Here is a 23,084-nt window from a genome sequence, read left to right on the forward strand (position 1 = left end):
TGGCCTCCTCTGGACCTGCTCCATCAGGTGCATGTCCTTCCTGTCCTGAAGGCTCCTGAGCTGAATGCAGTACTGCAGGTGAGGTCTGAGCAGAGCAGAGGAGCAGGATCCCCTCTCTCCATCTCTGGTCATGCTGCTCTGGATGCAGCCCAGGCCGCCCTTGGCCTTCTATGCTGCCAGCTCACAATGCCTGCTCCTGGCCAACTTCTCCCCTACCAGCACCCCCTTTTCACATATGAATTTACCAGTGTTTCATGCTATGATCTTGCCCAGCTGACTCACTGTATTGCAGCCTGTGCCATGTGTGCCCTGGCACTATCTCAGATGCTGAGAGCAGCCCAGGTGTTGGGGTGTTTCTAGAGCATAGTGCACTGACAGTCTGCAGCTGTGACTTGTGCAGCATGTGAGCATGTTTCCTGTGCAATGCAGTGTTCTTGCTTGCTGATTAAACAGATTTAGGGAATGGGTTTTAGTAAGTGGAGCACCAGGCTGGGCTTTGGAGGGCTTGCCTGAGGTCAGGTAGGAGCAGGCCATGGGCAAGTGTGAGTCTGCCTCTTCATCTGTGCAGCCCTGCTGGCCTGCTGCAAACCAGGGCAGGCCAGAGGAAGGTGCTTCGCAAGCAGCTGCTCAGTCTGGCAGTGAAAGGTGGTGTGTGAGTGTTCCACCCTAATGAAAGGTCTGCTAATTCCATAACTGCCATCTGAGGGAAAAGCAATTTTATCTGCTTCCTGAGCTCTACCTCCTACAGTTTTTAAATGGAATTGGGATGTGAGGAGCACTATCCAGATCCCTGGTGCTGTGCTTTCAGGGAGCAGTGCCTGTGTAGGTTGGAGGTCCCACTGTTCCCTTTCAAGGAACCAACCTTTCTTCACTCATTAATGCTTTCATAGTTAAAGGTGCTGAAGACTGGCTCAGTCTGGGCACTGGTGGACAGCAGTAAGTTGTTAGATGCTCATTTACCAGGGAGATGGGCACAATATCAACACCAGAACGAAACAGTCTGGATGAGGAGAAGCATAGAATAGTGGCATCATTCAGGATGGAAAAGACCCTCAAGCTCATCAGGTGCAACTGCTAACCCTGCTCTGCCAAGTTCACCACTAAACACATCACTAAGTGCCACATCTAAATGACCTCTGAACACACCCAGGGATGGTGACTCCACCACCTCCCTGAGCAGCCTGTTCCAATGTCTGACCCCTCTTGATATGAAAAATGTTGTCCTAGTGCCCAGACTAAACCTGCCCTTGTGGCTTGAGACAACGAAGTAAGTAGTTCTATCACTACTTATCTGAAGGAGAGACCAGCACCAGCCTCTCTCTATTGACCTTTCAGGCTCAGCCTCCTCTTCCTTACTCTAATCAGTCACAGTTTTTTCAGCTGCAGGGGGAGGAGTCCCTTAACCCACGTTTCAAGGGTAATGGCAGTAAGTGCAGAAGAAGGCACAGAGAGCAGGCTATGAGGAGAGGCCACAGGCAGACATTGGGATCCCACGTTTGGACCGGAGGGAGAGAGCGATAAATAACCCCCTGCAGCCCACTCTTAGCCTCCCCTGCTGAGATGGAGTAAGGACACTGGGGAGGTCAGCATTGCCCTCCTCGCTCTTGGCTAGCTTAAGACACTCCTGCCCAGGAGGAAAAGAGAGGGCTGGCAGAGGGCAGTGGTGCCCGGGGCGGGCTGCCCGTCTGCAGCGCCAGCGCGTGCCAGGGGGAAGCGGCTGGGAGCAGGTGGGCAGGACTGCAGCTTGTTTGTGTCATCCCTCTGCAGAACCCACTGCTGAGGAAGGGTGGTGGGCAGCCAGAGAGAAACTTTAAAGAAGCGCTGGCATTTTTTTCCCTAGCATTTAAAAGGTTATGTGCTGCATTGCGAGACAAATAAATCATGATTCACTGCAACAACAGAGTTGCAGGCAGTTATATAAATTGCCAGGGAAGCACTAAATCTGTCACTGTGTGTTTTCTAACCAGTTAACAATTGGAATGGTCTTGGGAAAGGAAAGCTGAGTAGATACAAGAGCCCTGTAAAGTGGCAGATGCGGTTAGTGAGATCAATGATGGTGTTTTAAGTACGGTCATCTGGGTGGGCCCATATGGGCACCTAAAGATCCTTTTGGGGAGTAAGGGGGTAAGGGCAGGTTACGGTGCAGAGTATGCCCAGAGTTGTAGCTACCTGTGATAGCCACCCAGGGGATGTCACCAGCTTAGTGGTAGGTATGAGGGGTTTATGTTAAAAAGACGAGACAGGCTGAGAGAGTTGGAGCTGTTCAGCATGGAGTTGAGAAGGCTCTAGGCAGACTTTAGAGCAGCCTTCCAGTGCCTCAACAGGGGTACAGGAGAGCTGGGGAGGCACTTCTGACAAAGGCTGGGAGTGACAGGATGAGGGACAATGGTTTGAAGCTTGAGGAGGGCAGGTTTAGATTGGACATAAAGATGTTCTTTGCAGTGAGGGTGGTGAGACACTGGCACAGATTGAGGGTGGTGAGACACTAGCACAGGTTGCCCAGGGGGGCTGTGGAGCACAGAATCACCCAATGTGATCTTTGACCACGTTGGGTTATTCTGTGCTCCACAACCTCTCTGGAGATGTTCAAGACCAGGTTGGATGAGGCCTTGAGCAACCTGATGGGAGGTGTCCCTGCCTGTGGCAGGGGGTTGGAACTGGATGATCTTTGAGGTCCCTCCCAAGCCATTCTCTGCATCCGTGGATTTTGCCTCCCAGGCTCTGAGCCGGTGGTGCTCATTCCCCTGGCACCAGCACCCCTGTGCACACACAGGCAGGCAGCTGGCTCCTGCTGCTGCACCTGGGCAGAGCACTGATTGCTGAGGGGGCATTTTTCATCACCTTCCTCCTTTTCCAAACTTGAATGTTGGCATCGGTGGCTTTTAAGGCAGTACAGTTCTACTTTATCAAATAGTATCTCCTCTTGCCTGAGGAGATCGCCAAAGCTGTGAAGGGAGATGCATGCTTGAAGAGAGAAAAATTGTCTCTAACAAGGAGAGAGAGCCTCCTTGGTGGGGCAGGGAGCCACAGCCCCTCTGGAGGAGGATGAAACATTTTGAACATGGAATCTGCCTGCCAGAATGGCTAAGTAATGCTATCATACTTCTGGAGTTTTAAGCAGCCAAATTACATTCTGTGGATAGAAAGGATTGGCTTTAAATAGAAAGTTCAAGGAATCCTGCCAGAAGTTTCAATATTGCCATCACAGGAAGACATTTGAAAATTGAAGCCTTTGAAATGACTCCCAAATACCACATTACAGAAGGTAGCTGCTGCAGATATTTGCTCCAGTTAATATTAATTGAAATAGCAGTTTCCTTAGGCAATTATAGAGTGCAAACACAGGAATCACTTTGCACGGAAGATAGCTCTTTGCTGAGTACACTTGAGGTCAGTGCCCAACTTCCCTCATTTCGTTGGCAGTCACTGAACGTGAGCCAGCAGTGTCCAGGTGGCCAAGAAAGCCACTGGCATCCTGGCCTGGCTCAGAAGCAGGGTGGGCAGCAGGGCCAGGAGGGGATCATGCCCCTCCTGGTGTCCCCATCGTAAGGAGGACAGGGCACTGCTGGAGCAAGGCGAGAGGAGGCCACAAAGATAATCCAAGGGCTGAAGCACCTCTGCTGTGAGGACAGGCTGAGGGAGCAGAGGGCGTGCAGCCTGGAGAAGGCTCCAGAGGGACCTTAGATCTGCCTGCCAGTGCTGGAAGGGATCTTGCAGGAAGGCTGCAGAGAGACTTTTGCTGAGGGTGTCTAGAGGCAGGCCACAGGGGAATGGTTTGGAGCTGAGGCAGAGCAGGGTTAGAGTGGAGCTGAGTAAGAAGTTCTTCATTCTGAGGGTGCTGAGACTGTGACACAGGCTGCTCAGGGAGGCTGTGGATGGCTCTTCCCTGGGGATGTTCAAGGCCAGGCTGGATGAGTCCTCGAGCTACTGAGTCTAGCTGAGAGGTGTCCCTGCCCATAGTGGGGAGTTTGGAGCAGATAAGCTCTGAGGTCCCTCCCCAAGCCATTCTGTGGTGATGACTCTATGAACTTACCAGTGGACAAACACTATCACTGGGTTTCTACTGAGATAGCAGTAACTGGTTAAGGAGTAATAGAAAAATGTGCCTGAGAGGACAGGTCACAGGCAGGCTATGTATGTAAGAAAGGTATCTCTGGAGATTGGTTGGTGTCCCAGTTCTGTTTGTCACTTTAGGCTTCTTTTAAGTTTTGCAGTCAAGAAAGCCCACCCCAAACCCCAAGCACTTTTCCTGTGCTTAGAACCCAGGCTGATTCTCCAGAGTTCCTGCTGGGGGTTCAGGTGCCTGGGCAGAGCTGGGGACCCTGCCTTTCCTTACACACAGAACGATGTTTTCTGTGCCCCACCATGTGGACTGGCACCCCAGGCATCCCTTCCCTTACACTGCTGCAATTCTTGCCAAGCCTCCCAACCTTCAGAGGGGATGTTACATTGGTTCTGCAAATATGCAGGTCCTCCTGGTGCCTCACAGCAGAGTGCAGGGTGTGTGAAGGCTGTGCTCTGATGAGTGCCTTCAACAGAAGAACCCCTTTCTGTCAGCAGATACTCCCTCTCTTCTGGTGGAGCTGTGGTAGTCAAGAGTACTCTAATTAACATTGTCTCAGACTGGGTCTGTGGTTGTTGTTAATTTGGTTCATTTTAGGTGTTTCACAGAATGACAGAATCATAGGGGTTGGAAGGGACCCCCTGCCAGAGCAGGATAACCCAGGACAGGTCACACAGGAGCATATCCAGATGGGTTTGGAAAGTCTGCAGAGAAGGAGACTCCACAACCTCTCTGGGCAGCCTGCTGCAGGGCTCCAGCACCCTCACATCAAAGAAGTGTCTCCTCATGTTGAGATGGAACCTCCCGGGCTCCAGCTTGTACTCATTGTTTGTTGTCCTATCCCTGGGCAGCACCAAACAGAGCCTGGCACCTTCATCCTGACCCCCACCCCTCAGCTATGGAGAGACACTGATCAGGTCCCCTCTCAGCCTTCTCTTCTCTGGACTAACCAGCCTCAGGGCTCTCAGCCTTTCTTCACAGCAGAGATGTTCAAGTCCTGCAGTCATCCTTGTAGCTCTCTGTTGGACTCTCTCCAGCAGGTCTCTCTCTCTCTTGGATTGGAGAGCCCAAAAATTGGCACAGTATTGCAGGTGTGGCCTAATTGGAGCTGAGTAGAGGGGCAGGAGAGCCTCCCTAGACCTTAAGTTGTGATTACTTAAAGAGTGGTTTCACTCTCCTGGGTGCTTGGCAACCTGGATTGGAAAGGACGTGTCAGAGGTGAGGGCCAAAAGCAGCACAGCAGATCCTGTTAGCTGCTTTGGAGTGAAGGGGGTTTGGGCCGGGTGGGAAGCCCTGCAGGAGAGAGTGCTCTGCTGAATGCCCATCACTGCGGAGCCCAGCGCAGTGCCCGCGCTGCCGGCAGGTGCGCGCCGCATTTCAGCCTGAACTGGGACACTGAACCTGTAAAACTGCTGTGCCCTCCGAGTGCCTCTGGTGCTCAGCTGCTTTGCCGTGGTGCTAACTCCCTCTCTTCTTTCTCTGCCTGGTGTGCTCCTGGGTTTCCTCACTGGGAGCACTGAACTGGGGCGGCTGTTTTCCCCCGAGGGCCCGGCAAGTGCCAGCTGTTTGTTACACCGCAGCGGAGGGCTTGGGGTTTCCAGCCCGAGAGCAAACCTGCCACAGAAAGACATCAGTGGCACTTAGCCATGCTTCTGGAGAAGGATCCCTGCCCTGTCTTGGGAATGTGGGAGAAATGAATGTAGTCGAGCCAGAAGTAATTTGAAATAATTTTAGCAGGAATATAGGAAAGGTTTTGAAGTAATTTCTTGGATTTCTGTCAAAATGCTGCTTCTGCCATCCCCCTTAGCTGCCCACACCACAGCATCAGCCAGGCTGGTTGCCTGGGTACCTGCAGGCTGCGAGTGGTGGGGTTTGGCTGTTGGAAGGGTGTGATTCGCGTGGAAGCCCGAGGCCCCTGCGGGGTCGTGGTGCTTGGCTTGCAGTGCCTCCTGTGCTGCCTTCAGCGAGCTGCTGCTTTGTGGCTTTCAGCTGGAAGTGTTAGCATTTAGTTTTCTGCCAGCAGCACTGCTGGGCTCAGGTTTGTTGGGTGGTGTGGTGGCAGGAATTACTAGGGCTCTCCCCTTGTTCCCAGAGAGTGAGCCACTGCTCCTGTCACCTGCCACGGGAACGAGACTTGAGCCAGCCAGCTTATGTCTGTGTCCTGGCTGTACTTAGTACCTGAGCTGGTGTAAGGGGAAGTTCAGCCTTTCCCAGGCTCCGGCTTCAGTCCCGACACGTTGTGGAGCAGAGGTCTCCTGGTGCCAGGCTGCCTGTTACACTTGGGCACAGTGACTGTTGCTGAGCTTTGCTGTGGTGCTGAAGTTTTGTACAGATATCTTAAGACTGATTTGCCTTTGTTTGAAGCTCTCTTTTGTGACAGGCTGAGAGAAGGGCAGCGTTGGAGAGTAAAACCCTTGAGAGTTGTACCAGTGGTAGCTGAGGCAATACCAGGTTGCCCTGTGTTAGGGAGGAGGAATTCAAGATTTAGTTGGCCTGCTTTTACTTTTTTTGAGTTGCAGCTGTGTTGCTTTTGCTGAGAGTTAAAGCAAATGGAGTAGCTATTCTAAGATCACACAGAACTATCTAGAGTCTAGCAAAGGGACTGAGCTGCTGCCATCTCTGACTCGTCTGTTTCATCGCTAGATTGAGAGAAAAAACAGCAGTATTAGAGAATCAGGCAGCTCAGTTCAGCATTGAAATAAACCTCAGACTCATAGAATCACCTCAGAGCTCATCTGCTCCAACTTCCCTGCCATGGGCAGGGACACCTCTCAACTAGCCCAGGTTGCTCAAGGCCGCATCCAGCCTGGCCTTGAACATCCCCAGGGAGGAGGCAACCACAACCTTCCTGGGCAGCCTATTCCAGAGTCTCAACACCCTCCTACTGAAGAACTTGCTCAGCTCCAGTCTAACCCTGCTCTGCTTCAGCTTCAAACCATTCTCCCTTGGCCTGTCCCTGGACACGCTCAGGAAAAGTCTCCCTGCAGGATCCCTTAAAGTAACCAGATGAAATGAAGGATGTGTTTTATCAGTGCTGCACCTTTTGAAACGGACACCAGTGGCAGAGATCCATCTCTGATGTCTCTCAGAGCAGATATTTTCCTGTTTGAAATGTCTCTGCTGAACTGACACAGAGGTCAGCTGTTGGATGTATTCGAGTGAGCATTCAAGTTGGGCTCTAATCTCAGAACAGAAACACACAGAACATGGTCTGGGTTGGGAGGGACCTCCAAAGGTCATCCAGTCCAACCCCGTCTGCAGCAAGCAGGGACATCCTCAACTAGAACTCATTACTGGAAACTCATTTGCATCTCAGGAGTTGTTAGAATGAGGTGTGGTGTTGCAGTATCTGCACTCTCTTTTCTGGCCCTGGAAACGAGGATGGGCTTAGGCTTCAGTCTTTGGTTCTCAGATTGCTCCTTCAGTCTTCAATTACCCTGGGGCTTCCCCACCTAAGGGTCACAGCTGGGGCTGCAGACCTTGCAGCCTGTGGTCAGGAGAGCAGTCAGAGGAAGCCTTCCAGCCTGCTGCGGCTGCTCTGGAGTATGTCTGCTACATTTCCATGTACTGAATCTGACTCCTTGGTATCTGGAACTTGAACTTTATCCCCTGTTAGATGAAACCACCACAGCTGCTGTTTCAGGGTTCTCTGAAGTGCTGGAGGCTCCAGGTGATACTGTTAGGCCTTCTCCAGCACAGGAACGTAGGGGCCAGGGGGCAGAAGTGTTGCTGGGATTGATCTTCTGAAGGCGCTTCAGTCTTGGGTTACACTTGTGGTTGTTTTCTCCAAGGCTTAATCCAGCTCATCAATAAACAAATGTATGTTCTGGACATATGCTGTGGAACTGTAGGTTTGTTTGTCACACTGAATGCTTCTGTGACTATTTCTGCTGGTTCCAAGACTCAGTTGCACTTCACTTATTTATGTCTTTCCTCTGTTGCCTCACTGCTTCCTTGTAACTAATGTTTATTCTCTTCTGTTACTAATCCTAAGCGATGGAGGTCTTCAAAGCAGAGCTAAGCTTACTTGCTTTTAGCAGTGCTGTGACTTCATAGAACCACAGAATGGGCTGGCTTGGAAGAGACCTCCAAAGGGGCTCCAATCCCCAGCACTCAGCAGGGACATCCTCCACTAGAGCAGGTTGCCCACAGCCCTGGCCAGCCTCACCTTCAATATCTCCAGCCATGGAGCCTCAACCACCTCCCTGGGCAACCTGTTGCAGTGTTCCAGCAGCCTCCTGCTGCAGAACTTGTTCCTCACAGCCAATCTCCATCTGCTCTGCTCTACTTTGCAGCCATTGCCCTCGTCCTGTCCCTGCAGGCCTTTGCAAACAGTCTCTCTGCAGCCTGCTTGTAGCCCCTTCAGGTACTGCAGGTTGCTCTTAGGTGTCCCTGGGGCATTCTCTTCTCCAGGCTGAACACCCCCAGCTCCCTTGCTGATACACAGTTCACCTGTGCAAGACTGCTGCAAAAATCAGCTTTTGATAACACTTTGTGGCAGAGAAATCAAATGAAGGCTCAGAGTTGTACTCTCAGCCAGTTTGCTGTTGATACCAAACTGGGGGGAGTGGCTGGCACCCCACAGGCTGTGCTGCCATCCAGTGAGACCTGGCCAGGAGCTGAGCAAAGGGAACCTCATGAAGTTCAACAAGGATAAGAGGAGAGTCCTGGCCCTGGGTTGGAACAGCACCATGGAGCAGTACAGGTGAGGGGTGACCTGCTGGGGATTAGCTCCCCAGGGAAAGACCTTGCAGTGCTGGTTGGTAAGGTCTCTGTGGCACAGCAAGGTCCCTGGTGGCCAAGAAGGCCAATGGTGGACTTGGGTGCCTTGAAAGTGTGGCCAGCAGTCAAGGGAGGTTCTCTTGTCCCTCTGCTCAGCCCTAGGTAGACCACATCTGGAATACTGTGTCCAGTTCAGGATCCCCAGTTCCAGATGGACAGGGAACTACTGGAGATGGTTCAGTGGAGGCTATGAGGATGCTGAAGGGACTGTGGAAGATCCGTCTAATGAGTCAAAGCTGGGAGCCATGGAGTTGTTTTGTCTGCAGAAGAGAAGGCTGAGAGGGCACCTGACCAGTATCTCCGAATACCTCCAGGTGGGTGTCAGGAGGCTGGGACCAGGCTCTGCTCAGTGATGCCCAGTGTGTGGTAGTTTGAGGGTGAGAGTTGGTTCTGTGTTCCAGGACTGGGTATGCTTGTGGCCCAAACTGGAACACAGCAACAGGGTGAGGGGCAGTGGACAGAAACTCAATCACAGGAAATTCCATCTCAACATGAGAAAAAACTTGTTTGGTGTAAGGGTGCTGGAGGCCTGGAGCAGGCTGCCCAGAGAGGTTATGGAGTCTCCTCTGGAGACTTTCAAAATCCACCTGGATGTGTTCTGGTGTGACCTGCCCTAAGTGGTACTGCTCTGGCAGGGGCCTTGGACTGGCTGACGTCTGGAGGTCCCCGTCAGCCCTTGCCAGTCTGTGATTCTGTGCAGCTTTCTTCTGTACAGTTTTTAAGAGCACATTCACAATTAGTTGCTTTGGTGTAATAGTCATGGTATTTCTTCCCCCCTCAGGCTCTAAGATCTCTAAGCACATGCCACAAAAGCAATAAAAAGTAGAAGCCCTGTAGTGTAAAGCAGATCTAAAGCAAGCCAGGACCGACGTATTTTTACATACAGCCCAAGTTTAAATTTAGTGTTGTGGACTGAACCCTTGCTTAGTGGTTAATAAAACAGGATTCAAGAGCATTTATATCTAAATAAAGATACAGAAGCAATTTCACTCCTCCTGTCCTTACATACGACAGTGGGAGGGGGAGACCTGTGTGCTGCAGGAGGGAGGAACGTCACGGTGCAGCCTGCAGAGGAGCTGTTGCAGGGGCTGTGGTCGAGGCTGAGTCAGGGTGCCAGAGGGGCACAGATGTGGAGTGTGGCAGTACCCAGCTTAACATTGCTGCCACTGTCTGTAATGGAGCTGCACCAGGGATGAGTTTGGGGAGCTACAAAGGAGCATTGGTCTGGCATTTCACAGCTAGGATTGTGCTTCTTGTGCTGAATGCCAGCGCTCACTTCTCAAATGTCAGAGTTGTTTAATTACTTTCTTTCACCTTTTAATTTTTGGAAGTATTTAAAGTGTTGCCAAGGAGTGCTGGAGTGGAAAGGACAAGTCAGGTTTGTGTTCATTCTGTTCTCCTTTGTTTGCATCAATTATGTCCATGTGCACTAGATTCAGAGATTCATGGAATGGGTTGGGTTCATGGAAGGGACCTTGAAGGTCATCCAGTTCCAACCTTCCACCAGCCCAGGTTGCTCAAGGCCTCATCCAGCCTGGCTTTGAACATCTCCAAGGGGAGGGCATCCACAGCCTCCCTGGGCAACCTGTGCCAGTGTCTCACCACCCTCACTGTCAAGAATTTCTTCCTCATCTCCAGTCCAGGCCTGCCCTCCTCAAGCTTCAATCCCTTGTCAAAAGTCCCTTCCAAGCTTTCTGGTAGCCCATATCAGGAATTGGAAGGCTGCTTTAAGCTCTGCCTGGAGCCTTCTTTTCTCCAGATTGAACAGCCCCCAGTTCTCTCAGCCTAGTCAGGCTTTACAACACCTTCACTGCACATCCATCGGGTAAATACTGTACACTCTGTGTGTCAGAAGCCCCTCATCACCCTGTCACATAGGGCTACATGGGAGAGGTGATGCAGGTCAGGATTGATGGCCAAAAGGAGTCTGGAAGCATGGAGACAGCCTTAGTCACAGGAGCAGGTGGCACTGTTGCGGGCTCTAACCCTGCGAACGTGGCTGCGAGAGGCAGCATTTTATTTGCTTTTATGAGCTCTTCCCTGACCTTTGCAGGTAGTTGAGGAAAATCTGGCTGTTGGCACAAAGCACTGCTGGAAGGAGCAGGGGGCATTATCTGCCATGTCTTTGATGAAGTGCAGGGGAGAGGTCTTGAGGCAGGTGCAGGGAAAGTGCAGCTGCCCTTCCCTGTGCATGTCACTCACAATGGGCTGTACCCCAGGCCTTACAAGATTGCCTTTGTCCACCCATGGCATGGGGGCTCTGAGTTTAAGTGATAAGTGGTATTCTTAGTCAGTGGATGGCATAAGGTACAATACATTAAAACCAGAAACATGCTTGGTTTGGGTTTGCCCTTGGGTTTGCAAGTGTGTGTTTTGCTGCAGCTCTATTTACTGCAGCTTCCAGGTGGCAGCTGACAAGATCTGTGCAGCAGACAGTTTCCAGGTCTGCAAGGCTTACTGACTGGGCACAGGACCAATTTGCATGTGTGTGGATAAACACAGGAGTTCGCTCACGATGCTCCAGGCAAACTCAGTGGTTCAGGACCATCTTTAGATACTGGCCTCTTCTCACAGGTCTCTTCCAGCCATAGAACAAGAGGGAATGGCCTCAAGCTGCAGCAGGGCACAGCGAGGCTGGACATTATCTTTATTGATATCTGGACCAGGGGATTGAGTCCAACATCAGTAAGTTTGCAAGCTAGGAGCAGGTGTGGATCTGCTAGAGGATAGGAGAGCCCTGCAGAGGGACCTGGCCAGGCTGGATGGGTGGGCAGAGGCCAATGGGATGAGACTGAACAAGGCCAAGTGCAGGGTTCTGCACTTTGGCCACAACAACCCCAAGCAGCACTACAGGCTGGGGCCAGAGTGGCTGAGAGCAGCCAGGCAGAGAGGGAGCTGGGGGTGCTGGGAGAGAGGAGCTGAAGAGGAGACAGCAGTGTACCCAGGTGGGCAGCAGAGTGCCCAGGTGGGCAGCAGAGCCAGTGGCATCCTGGGCTGGCTCAGGAGCAGTGTGGGCAGCAGGACAAGGGAGATTCTTCTGCCCCTGTGCTCAGCGCTACTCAGGCCACACCTTGAGTGCTGTGTCCAGTTCTGGGCTCCTCAATTCAAGAGAGATGTTGAGGTGCTGGAAGGTGCCCAGAGAAGGGCAGCAAGGCTGGGGAGGGGCCTGGAGCACAGCCCTGTGAGGAGAAGCTGAGGGAGCTGGGGGTGTGCAGCCTGCAGCAGAGGAGGCTCAGGGCAGAGCTCATTGCTGTCTGCAGCTCCCTGCAGGGAGGCTGTAGCCAGGTGGGGTTGGGCTCTGCTGCCAGGCAAGCAGCAACAGAACAAACGGATGCAGTCTCAAGCAGTGCCAGGGGAGGTTCAGGCTGGATGTTAGGAGGAAGTTGTTGGCAGAGAGAGTGATTGGCATTGGAATGGGCTGCCCAGGGAGGTGATGGAATCACTGTGCCTGGAGGTGTTGAAGCCAAGCCTGGCTGGGGCACTTAGTGCCATGGTCTGGTTGATTGGCCAGGGCTGGGTGCTAGGTTGGACTGGCTGAGCTTGGAGGTCTCTTCCAACCTGCTTGATTCTGTGATTAGGAAACATTTGTTCAGAGCTCTTCTGCTTTCCAGACCCTTTTCCTCTCATCAGTGTCCACTCCCTGGTAGCAGCCACATGTTCACTTTTCATTCTTCCTACCTGGAAATATATGTCTGCTCAAGACAGCTTAGGAAAAGTATCCTTCAGGCTTATAAATTAGAAGGTTCTTTCAGCAGACTAGACCTGGGTTCTGAGATATATATTTTGGGTTATTTATTTATAAGAATAACTTTAGAAGTGCTCAAAAGTACTCTGCAAACCATTTCTGTGCTCCAGGAAAGGAGCTGTGCCAACTGGCCTTGAAGATAACCTTCCCTTGCCAAAGGCAGGTGTCTGTAATGCACTTCAGTGGGGTTGGTCTCTTTGGGTATAGCGAACCAGCAAGGACCTCAAGTCTGTTAGGAAGCAATAGAGTTTTAGTCCCCTGGTTATGTCAGATTCTAGAGATGATAACAAGTATGTTATTAATAGGTTGATGTGTGTGGAAAGATCAAACCAGCCATGACCAGTGCAAGCTCCAACCCTAACACATTGTGTGGCTGAACCTTCAGTACCGGATTGTTACTAGAGGCAATTCTGTATTTTGCTTACTAAAAATAGCTAAAGGATTTGATGTGATCCATGTAGCAGAACAGTGCATAAATTTCCTGAAGGCCTGGAGTGTTGTGCTGCTGCTGGCCAGCATGTATAAAGGAGCATCTGCCACGGCTCTTGCCCTGGCCTGCGGCTCCAGTGCTGCAGGGGTGGGAGAGAAGCACTGCGTAGCGTAATGCCACTGCAAAAAGCCTTCTAGGCAAGGAGGCTCTTGGCAAGGGGCCTGGGACACATCTGTAAGCTGTCCAGCTGCACATAATCCTGCAGTGACAGGGCCCCAGAGCTACTGCTTTGGGTGGTTTAATCATCTCTTCCATGCTGGTGCTCAGGGGCAGGAGTGTTCCTGTGGGGCTGCGATGTGTTGCCCCAGCATGTGCTCTTCTGAGGTGCTGCTGGGCCTCGGGCCAGGTGCTGCTAGATGCCCTGCGCCTAGGGCAGACTCAGGTAAGCCTGGGCTCACACATGGGCTAGTTGTAAGCACAGAAGGGACATCAGGCAGCAGTGACAGGATTGCATCCTGTGGCAGTTTGAGCCACACAGCTGGGGGGTTTGCCTTGTGGCACAGCTGGTGGGCTTTGCTTCCCCCCTGGTGTTAATAAGGTGGGGCAGGCCCTACTTGATCTCCTGCCCTTTTCCAAATGGAAATTTCATTACCAAATGTGGAGGAGTTCCAGCTGTGGGGTCCCTCCTGCTGTCCAAGGCAGCCACTTCCCTGTGGAGGAGCACCCACTCTGCCTGCTGCGTGCCATGGGGGCAGCTGGCTTCTCCCTTGGTGTGCCATTGGGGCAGCTGGCTTCTCCCTTGGTGTGCCATGGGGGCAGCTGGCTTCTCCCTTGGTGTGCCATGGGGCAGCTGGCTTCTCCCTTGGTGTGCCATGGGGGCAGCTGGCTTCTCCCTTGGTGTGCCATGCTTCTTCCTTTCCCACTACAGCGCTGCATTACGTTCTTCAGTTCGAAGCCTGGGCTGTGGGGTGGCAGCTGACCTCTTGCTCTGGCTATAGGCAGTGGGTAGGACAAGCTGCCAAGCCAGCTGCTGCAGGAAGGGCTTCAAAGATGTGTCCTGGGCAGGGAGAGGCTGGATTTCAATGTGGATGCTGGACTTTTGGCTGTCCCTGTTTTCTCTATAGAACAGTTTTACCCGCAGAGCCTCTGCCTGCCTCTTCCCACTGGAGGTAAAAAGCAGTATCTGCACCTGCCACCTGCATGTTCTGGGAAGGACTGAAGATGGAGGCAAATGAAGTGATTGCTCTGGCACAGGGATCTACAGGTCATTTTGTTCCAACAGTCCTCTTTGCTGCAGGATTTCTCTGCCCTCAGTAGCACAGTGCTTGTGGACTCCGTCGGGGGCCGGGCGGTGTCCGCAGCGGCAGCAGGCACTCGGCCGCCGGCTGGAAGCGTGCGGCAGCCCTCCCGGGGCGGCGCTTTGCTACCGCAGCGCAGCGCAGCAGGCCTTGGCTGCGGGGGTGTTGGGGATGCGTGACTGCCCTGAGCCTGCAGCACCGAGCGTGACCCGTGCGCAGCTCCAGCCCTAGCCGTCTGTGTTGGCGTTACACGGACCCATCGCTTTGCCTCGGCGCAGTACCCGCGGAGCTGTAACTGCCAGCGAGCGCTTGCGGCCTCAGCAGCTCGGGAGAGCAGCACCTTTTTGTTTGCAGGTGATGGAGCCGCAGAGCAAGCCCTGAGCGGTGCAGGCTCTGGTCGGCAGCACGGCGCAGAGGGCCGCGGCTCCTGGCGCTGCCCCGGGCCGGGGGAGCTAGCAGCGCACCGCGGAGCCTGCGCCGGCCGCGGAGCTTCGGCGCTGCCGCTCGCTGCCTTATCAGCTTCTCCTTGGCACGCCGCTTAATCCTGCTCCCCGTTAGAGCCCTGCTGCCGAGACCCTAGCGAAGGCGAGGGGCGGGGGCCGCTAACGAGGCGCAGCCAGGCGTGAGGCAGGCAGGGCATTCGCCTGCCGTGCCCGTCCGGCTGACAGCCCTCTGACAGCTGCCAGATGAGCCTGCCGAGCTAGTGGGGATGCGTGACATGCCTTCGTGGCGTGTGACGGTCTCTCTCTAACTGTGCTAGCTGTTTTTAGAGAGAGAGAGGCGTCGAGGCTGGGCCTCGCCGGTGCCGACGCAGCCGGAGCGAGCCATGCGCAGCGCCCGCAGCAGCGCCCGCAGCAGCGCCCGCAGCAGCGCCGCCGGCCTGGCCGCTCCTGCAGCGCACGCAAGCGCCCGCGGTTTGGAGATGCTAGCACAGCAGGTTCGCCCCCCATTTTCAGCCTGCTTAGCTCAATCAGTCTTTAAATCCTTCTGATGTTGTATCTCGCGTTTTTGCCTCTCATAGGTAAAGGTTTGTTTGTCTTTTTACCTCTGCTCTCTGAAGGGCAGGCCTCCCTCCATAAAATGCACAGGGGTGAATGTAAAATGTAGCACAGGTTTCTTGTTGTACTGTAAAGAACATGAGAACGTCTTTCAGTGGCAGACTGTCCTGGAATTCAGCCCGTAGCTAGGAGGAGTTTCAGCTGAGCATGTTTGGTTCTGCTTTTGGGTGCTCAGCATTTACAAACTGAACCCAAACAGGCTCCTACCAGGCCTCTTCAGTCTTCCTGTCAACCCAGCAGGTGAAACTGGCATGTTGCAAGAATGATGCCTTTTGAGTTTATTTGAGAGCTGTCTGCACATGTCAGTGGTAGGATCTGGATACCAACACCACAGTGGGCACTAGGAAGGCAGAGCAGTGATCAAGAGCTGCTTTTTGATACTGAGCTTCAGCAGTGCAAACTCCTCCTACCACAGCATCATTCTCCTTTCATTCCTGCAGGTCATGGTGGAGACAGCACAGCAGCCATGCACTGTTAATGCCTGCTTAAAACTGCTTAAACTGCAACGGGCTGAGTTCCACCCTGCTGTGCAATAAGTAGTAGCACTGTGAAATGAACAGGGAGCTACAATGTCCTCCTTTTTCTCTCAGCCAAGACTGAAACATTTGCCTTTGTTATGGTCAGACTTTCTGAATGAATGAAAAGTGTTAGTGCCACAGACTCACAGAGCACATCCAGTTGGCAGAGCTCTCCAGGCTCACCCAGCCCAAGCCTCCCCCCAGCACTGCAGCCTCAGCACTAAGCCATGGCCCCAAGCACAGCTCCACAGGCTGCTGCAACACCTCCAGGCTGCAGCACTGCAGCACTGCCCTGGGCAGACACTGCCAATGCTTGAGAAGCCTTCCAGGGAGAAAGATTCCCTAAGGTGCAGCCTGAGCCTCCCCTGCCTGGGCAGCTTGGAACCATTTCCTCTGCTCCTGGCCCTTGGCAGCAAGCAGCAGAGGCTGCCCCCTGCTCACTGCCCCCTCCCTGCAGGCAGCTGCAGAGAGCAATGAGCTCTGCCCTCAGGCTGCTCTGCTCCAGCCTGCACCCCCCCAGCTCCCTCAGCCCCTGCTCAGCCCCAGCTGCTCCAGGCCCTTCTCCAGCCTGGCTGCCCTGCTCTGGGCACACTGCAGCCCCTCAGTGTCCTTCCTGCAGCCAGGGGCCCAGAGCTGAGCACAGCACTCGAGCTGTGGCCTGCCCAGTGCTGAACACAGGGGGATAGTGCCCTCCTGTCCCTGCTGACCTCAGTGAATGAGAGGAAATATCCACAAGATGTACTAGGGGAGGTTAAGTTTAGATATTAAGAAAAATTCCTTTGCTTCATGAGTGGTCAGAGATTGGAACAGGCTGCCCAGGGAGGTGGTGGAGTCTCCGTCCCTGGAGGTGTTCAGCAGCTGTGTGGACATGGCACACTGGGACATTGTTGAGTGGCCGTGTTGGTGTTAGACCAACACTGAGACTCAACCGGAGAGGTCTTTTCCAGCCAAAGCAGTTCTGTGGCTCTGTGATTGCTTTTGGATTTTTCCTACGTGTTTTTTTCTCATGTGCTGCTTTGTTTAATATGTTTCAGGTAACCTGGATCTGACCGGTCAGAAGCAAGTGTTCAAAGCAGAGAACAACCCTTGGGTTACGCCCATTGCTGACCAGTTCCAGCTGGGAGTGTCTCACGTGTTCGAATACATTCGTTCGGAGACATACAAGTAGTGAGTATGCCATGGCACTGCCACTGCAGCTCCGGGCTTCGCCGTGCTGCATCATCCGCCGCGGCGCCCTCCCGTGCGCTGTGCGCCCGCTTGGCAAATGTGCCAGGCCACTGATGAATGTATTGAACAGAATGGACCCCTGGGGGACTTGGCCAGACACAGGCCTCCAGCTAGACTCCGTCCCATTGAGCACAGCTCTGCTGTCCAGCTTTTGTTGTTCCTTTCTCAGTGCTACTAAGTAAGAGAGGAAATGTGCAGTAAGGTTTTATGGATTGAAATAGGTATTTGGTTCTGTGTGCAGACTGGTTTGTTGTGAAAGAGATGTCCAGAATTCAGACCTGATGTAACCTGGAGTGGTTTACAAGAACCCAAAGCCCTGATCATCCAAATCCAGCTGTCAGTACTATCTTCAACTGTGTAACTGCAGAAAAGTGCACCTCCTGCTAGGACTTCTCCATTTTAATTCCAAATCCTGTCCAGAGATGCCAAGTGTTTTTAGGCAGTAGTGTCTTTAATCATTGTTGCAGGGGGGGGAAATTAATTGGTGCGAGATGATATTCTATCAAAACATATCATTTATTAATGTTAATATTTTGCACTCTCACCACCCCCAACCACTGAACTGTAATATTAATATTTGTTCTTACACGGTTATGGAAGACATTCGAGGGATAACACCAAAGAGGACTATTATTATCTAGCAAACATTCGGACAATAAACAGAGACAGAGAATTTCCCCATGGCTAAATGCCGCTTGGGTCAATATGCTGCTAGCCCAGTAGATGGCCTCAGGCTCTTTCTGCTCTATGGCAGAGGCATTAAAGCATTTACTCACAAATTCTTATTAATTATCAATCACCCTCCGGGGCCACATCACAGCCTGTACAGGTGTCCAATCTTCAGGGGACTCTGCCCATGGAGGTTGAGGCTGGGATCCTCCCAGCTTCAGGGGAAAGGATGCAGATGATCTCTGGCCTTGTTCTCCTGGCTTCTTCTGGACGATCTGTGTGTATGTCCAGGGATTCTTAGGCAGGACCTTCAGGTGCAGAAGGAGTATGATGTCACGCTGACCACACAGGCTGATCATGTGCAGACAATCCAGGATCTGCTCCTGGTAACTTGCAGCAGTGGAGCTTACCAGGCAGTGCTAAGGCAGCGGGTGTGCAGTGGGGTGCACGGCTGCACGGGACACTGAGCTCCGTAAAGGCAGGCAATACAGGCAAATAGCAGCAAGCAGGCAAGCAAGCAGGCATTAGAGTGGGCACTGCGGGTGGGCACTGCGGGTGAGCATGTTGTTTACCTGTGTACCCCTGTTTATCAGATGTGGGCCGAGATTAATGGCCCCTTGGCCACCAGAATGACCAATCAGCTTGGCAGTTAGCCAAAACATGCCATAATAGGCAAGGGCCACAGGCCTCGCCCTTCCAGATGTGGGGATTGCATGGGCCTTGTAACTGGTAAGCCATAAGCTGGACGCGTGAGCTTACACAACCTGGGCCCTGGGCAGGCCAGACTTTATGGCGCCAGGTCTGTTGTGCCCCTTTTGTGTTCGTTTAATGTGTCTGCCTCTGGCGTGGGCAGACAAATACGTCCAGGCAAGACCAAGCATGTATAAGCCTATTTTGGGCCTGTGGGCCCTCCACAACAATCATCACTGACTCGAAACACTCCTTGCTAAAACTGTCCATGTCACCATCCACACTAAACCTTCAGCTGTCATTTTGCATGTCTGACAGCATCCTGGGTGCTGTCTTCCTGGGAGCAGTAGGTGATACAGCACGTAGCACAGCCTCTGGGTTGGAGGGTTAGGGTTTGCCTTTCCTCTGCACTGAAATAACATATTTCATAATAACTTGGCAGCGTTTGTGACAATTTGTCTGTATGGTGGCTGCCTGAACTCAGGTGCTGAAGGAGAGTGTTCACAAGTGAAGGGTTTGGGACTCCACCTAAGTAACCGGGGGGTTACATGAAACCAAATGATCCAGCGATGGCCTTTGTAGACTGTGTGCATTGGGAGAGCTTAAGTGAAGGGGATTCTGTCTGGGAGAGTGGTGACAAAGGTTTGCAGGCCTCAGCAGTGTGCTTCTGCTGCAGCTGTCTTCTCAGGGTGGGTCTGTTCACAGGCTGAAGTGAACTGCATCAGCCTCCTTCCAGCAGTGCTCTATAGTATGGACCTGGTGCAGGAAACCAGCCACCTGCCTGCTCACACCTTCCCTTCCCCATGTCCCACATTGCAGCCACTTCTAGATTCCTTGAGCCTGTTTTGCAAGGTGTTTTTGTTGCCAGTTTTTTACTTCTGGTTGAGCAATGTAGGTTAGGGAGCCTTGTGCTGTTCCCACGGGGGCAGCTCTGGGCACTGGGAGGACAGAATGTTCCAAAGGCTGAAGTTCAGTTTTAAGAGTTTGACCTGTGTTCAGTTTGATGAATATGGCCTAGGTAATTTCTAAGCCATTCTCCATCCTTTTTGAAAGGCCCTGGAGAACAGGTAAGGTGCCTGAGGCTTGGAGGAAAGTCCTTCAAAAAGGACAAGAGAAAGACCCAGGGACCTGCAGACCAGTCTGCCTCACCTCCAGCCCTGGGAAGGTGATGGAGCAGCTCATTCGGGAGGTCATCTCTAAGCACATAGGAGAAAAGAAGGTTACCAGAAATAGTCAACATGGATTCACAAAGGGAAGATCATGCTGGAGGGGACTGGAGCCGTTTAGACTAGAGATGGGCAGCCTGAGAGGAGATCTTCTTGATGCTTGTAGCTGTACTAAAGATTGCAGGTCACGAGGATGGGGCTAAACTCTTTTCTGTTGTAACCACTGACAGGACAAGGGGCAATGGACACAAACTGGAACCCCAGAGGTTTCACTTGAACTTAAGAAGAGCTTTGTGTGAGGGTGCTGGAGCACTAGCCCAGGCTGGCCAGAGAGGTTGTAGAATCTCCTACTCTGGAGACTTTCAAAACCCACCTGCATGTGACCCTGTGCAACCTGAGCGAGGTGACCCTGCATTAGCAGAGGCGTCAAACTAGGTGATCTCCAGAGGCTTCTTCCAACCCTTAGCATGCTGGGGTTCTGTGATCTGGCAGTTACTTGAAGCCACCTGCTGCAGATATTTTTTGTTTGCATTTGGTCTTATATGTTGAAACTCCTAAGTGATGCACAGTGGAGGTGACAGGTCTGGCAGCTTTGCTGTGTACAGAGCGAATGTGCAGTGGGCACAGAAGCAATGAAAGCTCCTTTTTGTTGTCAAACTGTGACCTCCTCCCTTAGCAACCATACACCTCCCTCAGCTTCCCTTTCCTTCAGAGCCTCTGTCCAGGTACTGTCTTTTCCCTCATTAAGCAAATGACAAGGTTTAGATGTGAACGTAGTAATTTTCTCTGTAGATACCTGACCAAGTGCTTTGGGGTTTGCTTTCTGTTGTTTGTTCAGCCCAAAGTGACATGAAAATTGACTCGCAGCATGAGATAGACCCAGGCAGCTTAGCTTGGAGACAAAGCAATGCAGTTGAGTGGATGTTGCTCAGATGGCCTCACTTGCAACGCTGAGGGGAGAGGAGCTGGTGTGCTTAGCATCTGGCAGGCAGCGGAGTCAGTTTGCTTTCAGGTACTTTTCTGAAGCAGGAGCTCTTCACCTGTGTGATGGATGGATTTTGAGCTCCAGAGATGGTGATTGTCTCCTTTTGCCCACTGCTTTTGCTGGTTGACTTGAAATAATTGGTTTGCCTTTGTTTACAAGTCTGGCAGTGTCTATAGTAGCTAAGGCAGAGGGCTATGCTCATGCAGTCACAAGTGCCAAGTGTCAGGGGCATGGCAAGGTGGCTTTCCCTAGGTGGGTCTATGCTAACACATGTTATTTGGGTTTGCAGTGACGTCCTGCTTATTCATCCAGAACAGAGGGAACTGCACTAAGCCACGGCAGTGCACTCAGCTGCAGTCAGGTTACTTCCCCTTGATGTTTGTGCCATGGTGGCACAAGCTGTAACTGTGTGCTAGAGGCTGCAGCTGGGAACTGGGTACCAAATGGATCAAGAACCTCTTCTTCCCTTTCTGCAATCCACTGGCTGGCTCCAGCACAGCTAGTGAAAAATTGCACCCATTTTTAGCCTGGTCCTAAGCTATTCCTGCCCTGGTGATTAATTGGTAAGGAGGGCTGGCACCCGTGAGGGATGATTATGTCTAAAGATAAAATGCCATTTTTCTCCCGTACTTGCGCGTTCTGCCTCCCGTTTGACACGGGGCTCATGCAGCAAGCATAAAGCTGGCATTGCACGTCCCTTTAGGAGCCTGTTTGCCACCTGCAGACCAGCTCCTCTGACTTTGGAGGCTCTTTCATTTCCTTACCTTTCATGAGAAATGACGCCAGGTGACTTTTCTCAGCCCTCATTTCTCAGCCAGGGCTTTGTGCTGACAAGAAGATGGGCCATCTATTGTGGCAGCAGGTGCCTGTGGAGAGGCTCTTCATTCTCAACAGCAAAAACAGCAGCTCTCGGCACTTTGCTGGCTGCTGTTGGCTAAAACCTGCTGGCTGCACCTCTCGCCCTCTGACAGCAGCCTGTGGAAATGGGTCAGTTTGAATCTTAATCTCTGCCTTCTGACTTAGGTAAGCTGAGTTAGTAAGCTGAACTTTGGCTGTGGTTCTGCATCTACTCAGAAGGTGCCTTCAAACTCTCCATGTAGTATTGGGAAGCAGCTGAAGAACTTGCTCAGACAGTGAAGGGTAATGGCAAACTCATCCCCTGCAAGGGCTTAACTAACTGCTTTGGGTTTTATTACTTCCTTTAGACAACTTTCAAAGTGACCTTTCTGTCGTAAGCATATTCTCAGAGGATCTCCTCTGCCTAGGGTACTGGCAAAGAGATGATGGATTGTCTGATTCAGTGTTTACAGGGTACTCAGACAAGTGCAGGGAGACATGAATGTTTGAAAGAAATCAGTCCATTAAGCTCCCATGAAGAATGGGAATCCTGTGATGCTCATCAGGGTCAGTCTAAGGTAGTTAGTGACTTGGTTGTGATGAGCTGAAGTTGAGATGTGCAGTTGGTAGCAGTGAGTGGGTTTGGCTGACAATATCCAGCCAGACCTGGCCAGGCTGGATAAATGGACAGAGAGAAACTGAATGAAATCCAAGGAAAAGGGTAGAGTCTGGCACCTGGGAAAGCACAACCCCATGGACCAGTGGAGATTGGAGACTAACCTCTTGGAGAGCAGCTCAGGGGATGCCCAGGAACCAGCAATGTGCCCTTGTGGCCAAGACAGCCAAGGGCATCCTGGGGTGTGTTAGAAGGGCTGTGGTGAGCAGATCAGACAGGTTCTCCTCCTCTTCTACTCTGCCCTGATGAGGCCACATCTAGAATATTGTGTCCAATTATGGGTCCCTCTGCTCAAGAAGGACCTCAGGGAACTGCCTGAGAGAGTCCAGCCCAGAGCCCCCAAGTGAACATCTCCTGTGAGGCCAGGCTGAGGTAGCTGGGGCTGGCAGCTGGCAGCAGAGCAGCCTGAGGGCTGCCCTCAGTGCTGTGCTAAAGATGTGCAGGGCAGTGTCGGGAGGATGCAGCCAGGCTCTGCCCAGGGCTGGCCAAGGGCAGCACAAGGGGCACTGGGGGCAAGCTGCAGCAGAGGAGGTGCTATGGGGACAGGAGGCACGACTTTGTCAGTGTGAGGGTGCTGGAGCCTGGAGCAGGCTGCCCAGAGAGGCTGTGGAGTCTCCTGCTCTGGGGCCTTTCCAGCCCCCCCTGGATGTCTTCCTGTGTGCCCTGCCCTGGGTGATGCTGCTCTGGCAGGGGGCTTAGACTGGATGCTCTCTGGAGGTTCCTTCCAACCCCTAACATTCTGTGACTCTGTGATTACAGTGAAGTCAATGCAGGCTGCCCCTTGGGTATATCTCTGGCATCAGTCTGGTGCTGGTGCTCAGTGGTCATGTGAGAGCAGCTCTTTGCTGCTGGAGGCAATTTTGCTGTCATCACAGCAGAGTCCGTTTCAGTCCTCATCTCCTGATGGTGGAATCTGAGCTAAAACAGAGTAATTTGCTGG

At 52.5% G+C, this 23,084-nt stretch overlaps 1 protein-coding gene across 1 annotated transcript in view; it reads left to right on the forward strand.

The window, feature by feature from the left end:
* The window catches only part of RSU1 (Ras suppressor protein 1), a 140,299-nt gene that overhangs the window by 33,637 nt on the left and 83,578 nt on the right, over positions 1 to 23,084 (forward strand). The window contains exon 8 of the mRNA XM_064162299.1: positions 16,929 to 17,061. Coding sequence (XP_064018369.1) covers positions 16,929 to 17,061 — 133 coding nt within the window. The remainder of the gene's footprint in view (positions 1 to 16,928; positions 17,062 to 23,084) is intronic.

This window comes from Pogoniulus pusillus, chromosome 23, assembly GCF_015220805.1.
Source record: "Pogoniulus pusillus isolate bPogPus1 chromosome 23, bPogPus1.pri, whole genome shotgun sequence".
Lineage (NCBI taxonomy): Eukaryota > Metazoa > Chordata > Aves > Piciformes > Lybiidae > Pogoniulus > Pogoniulus pusillus.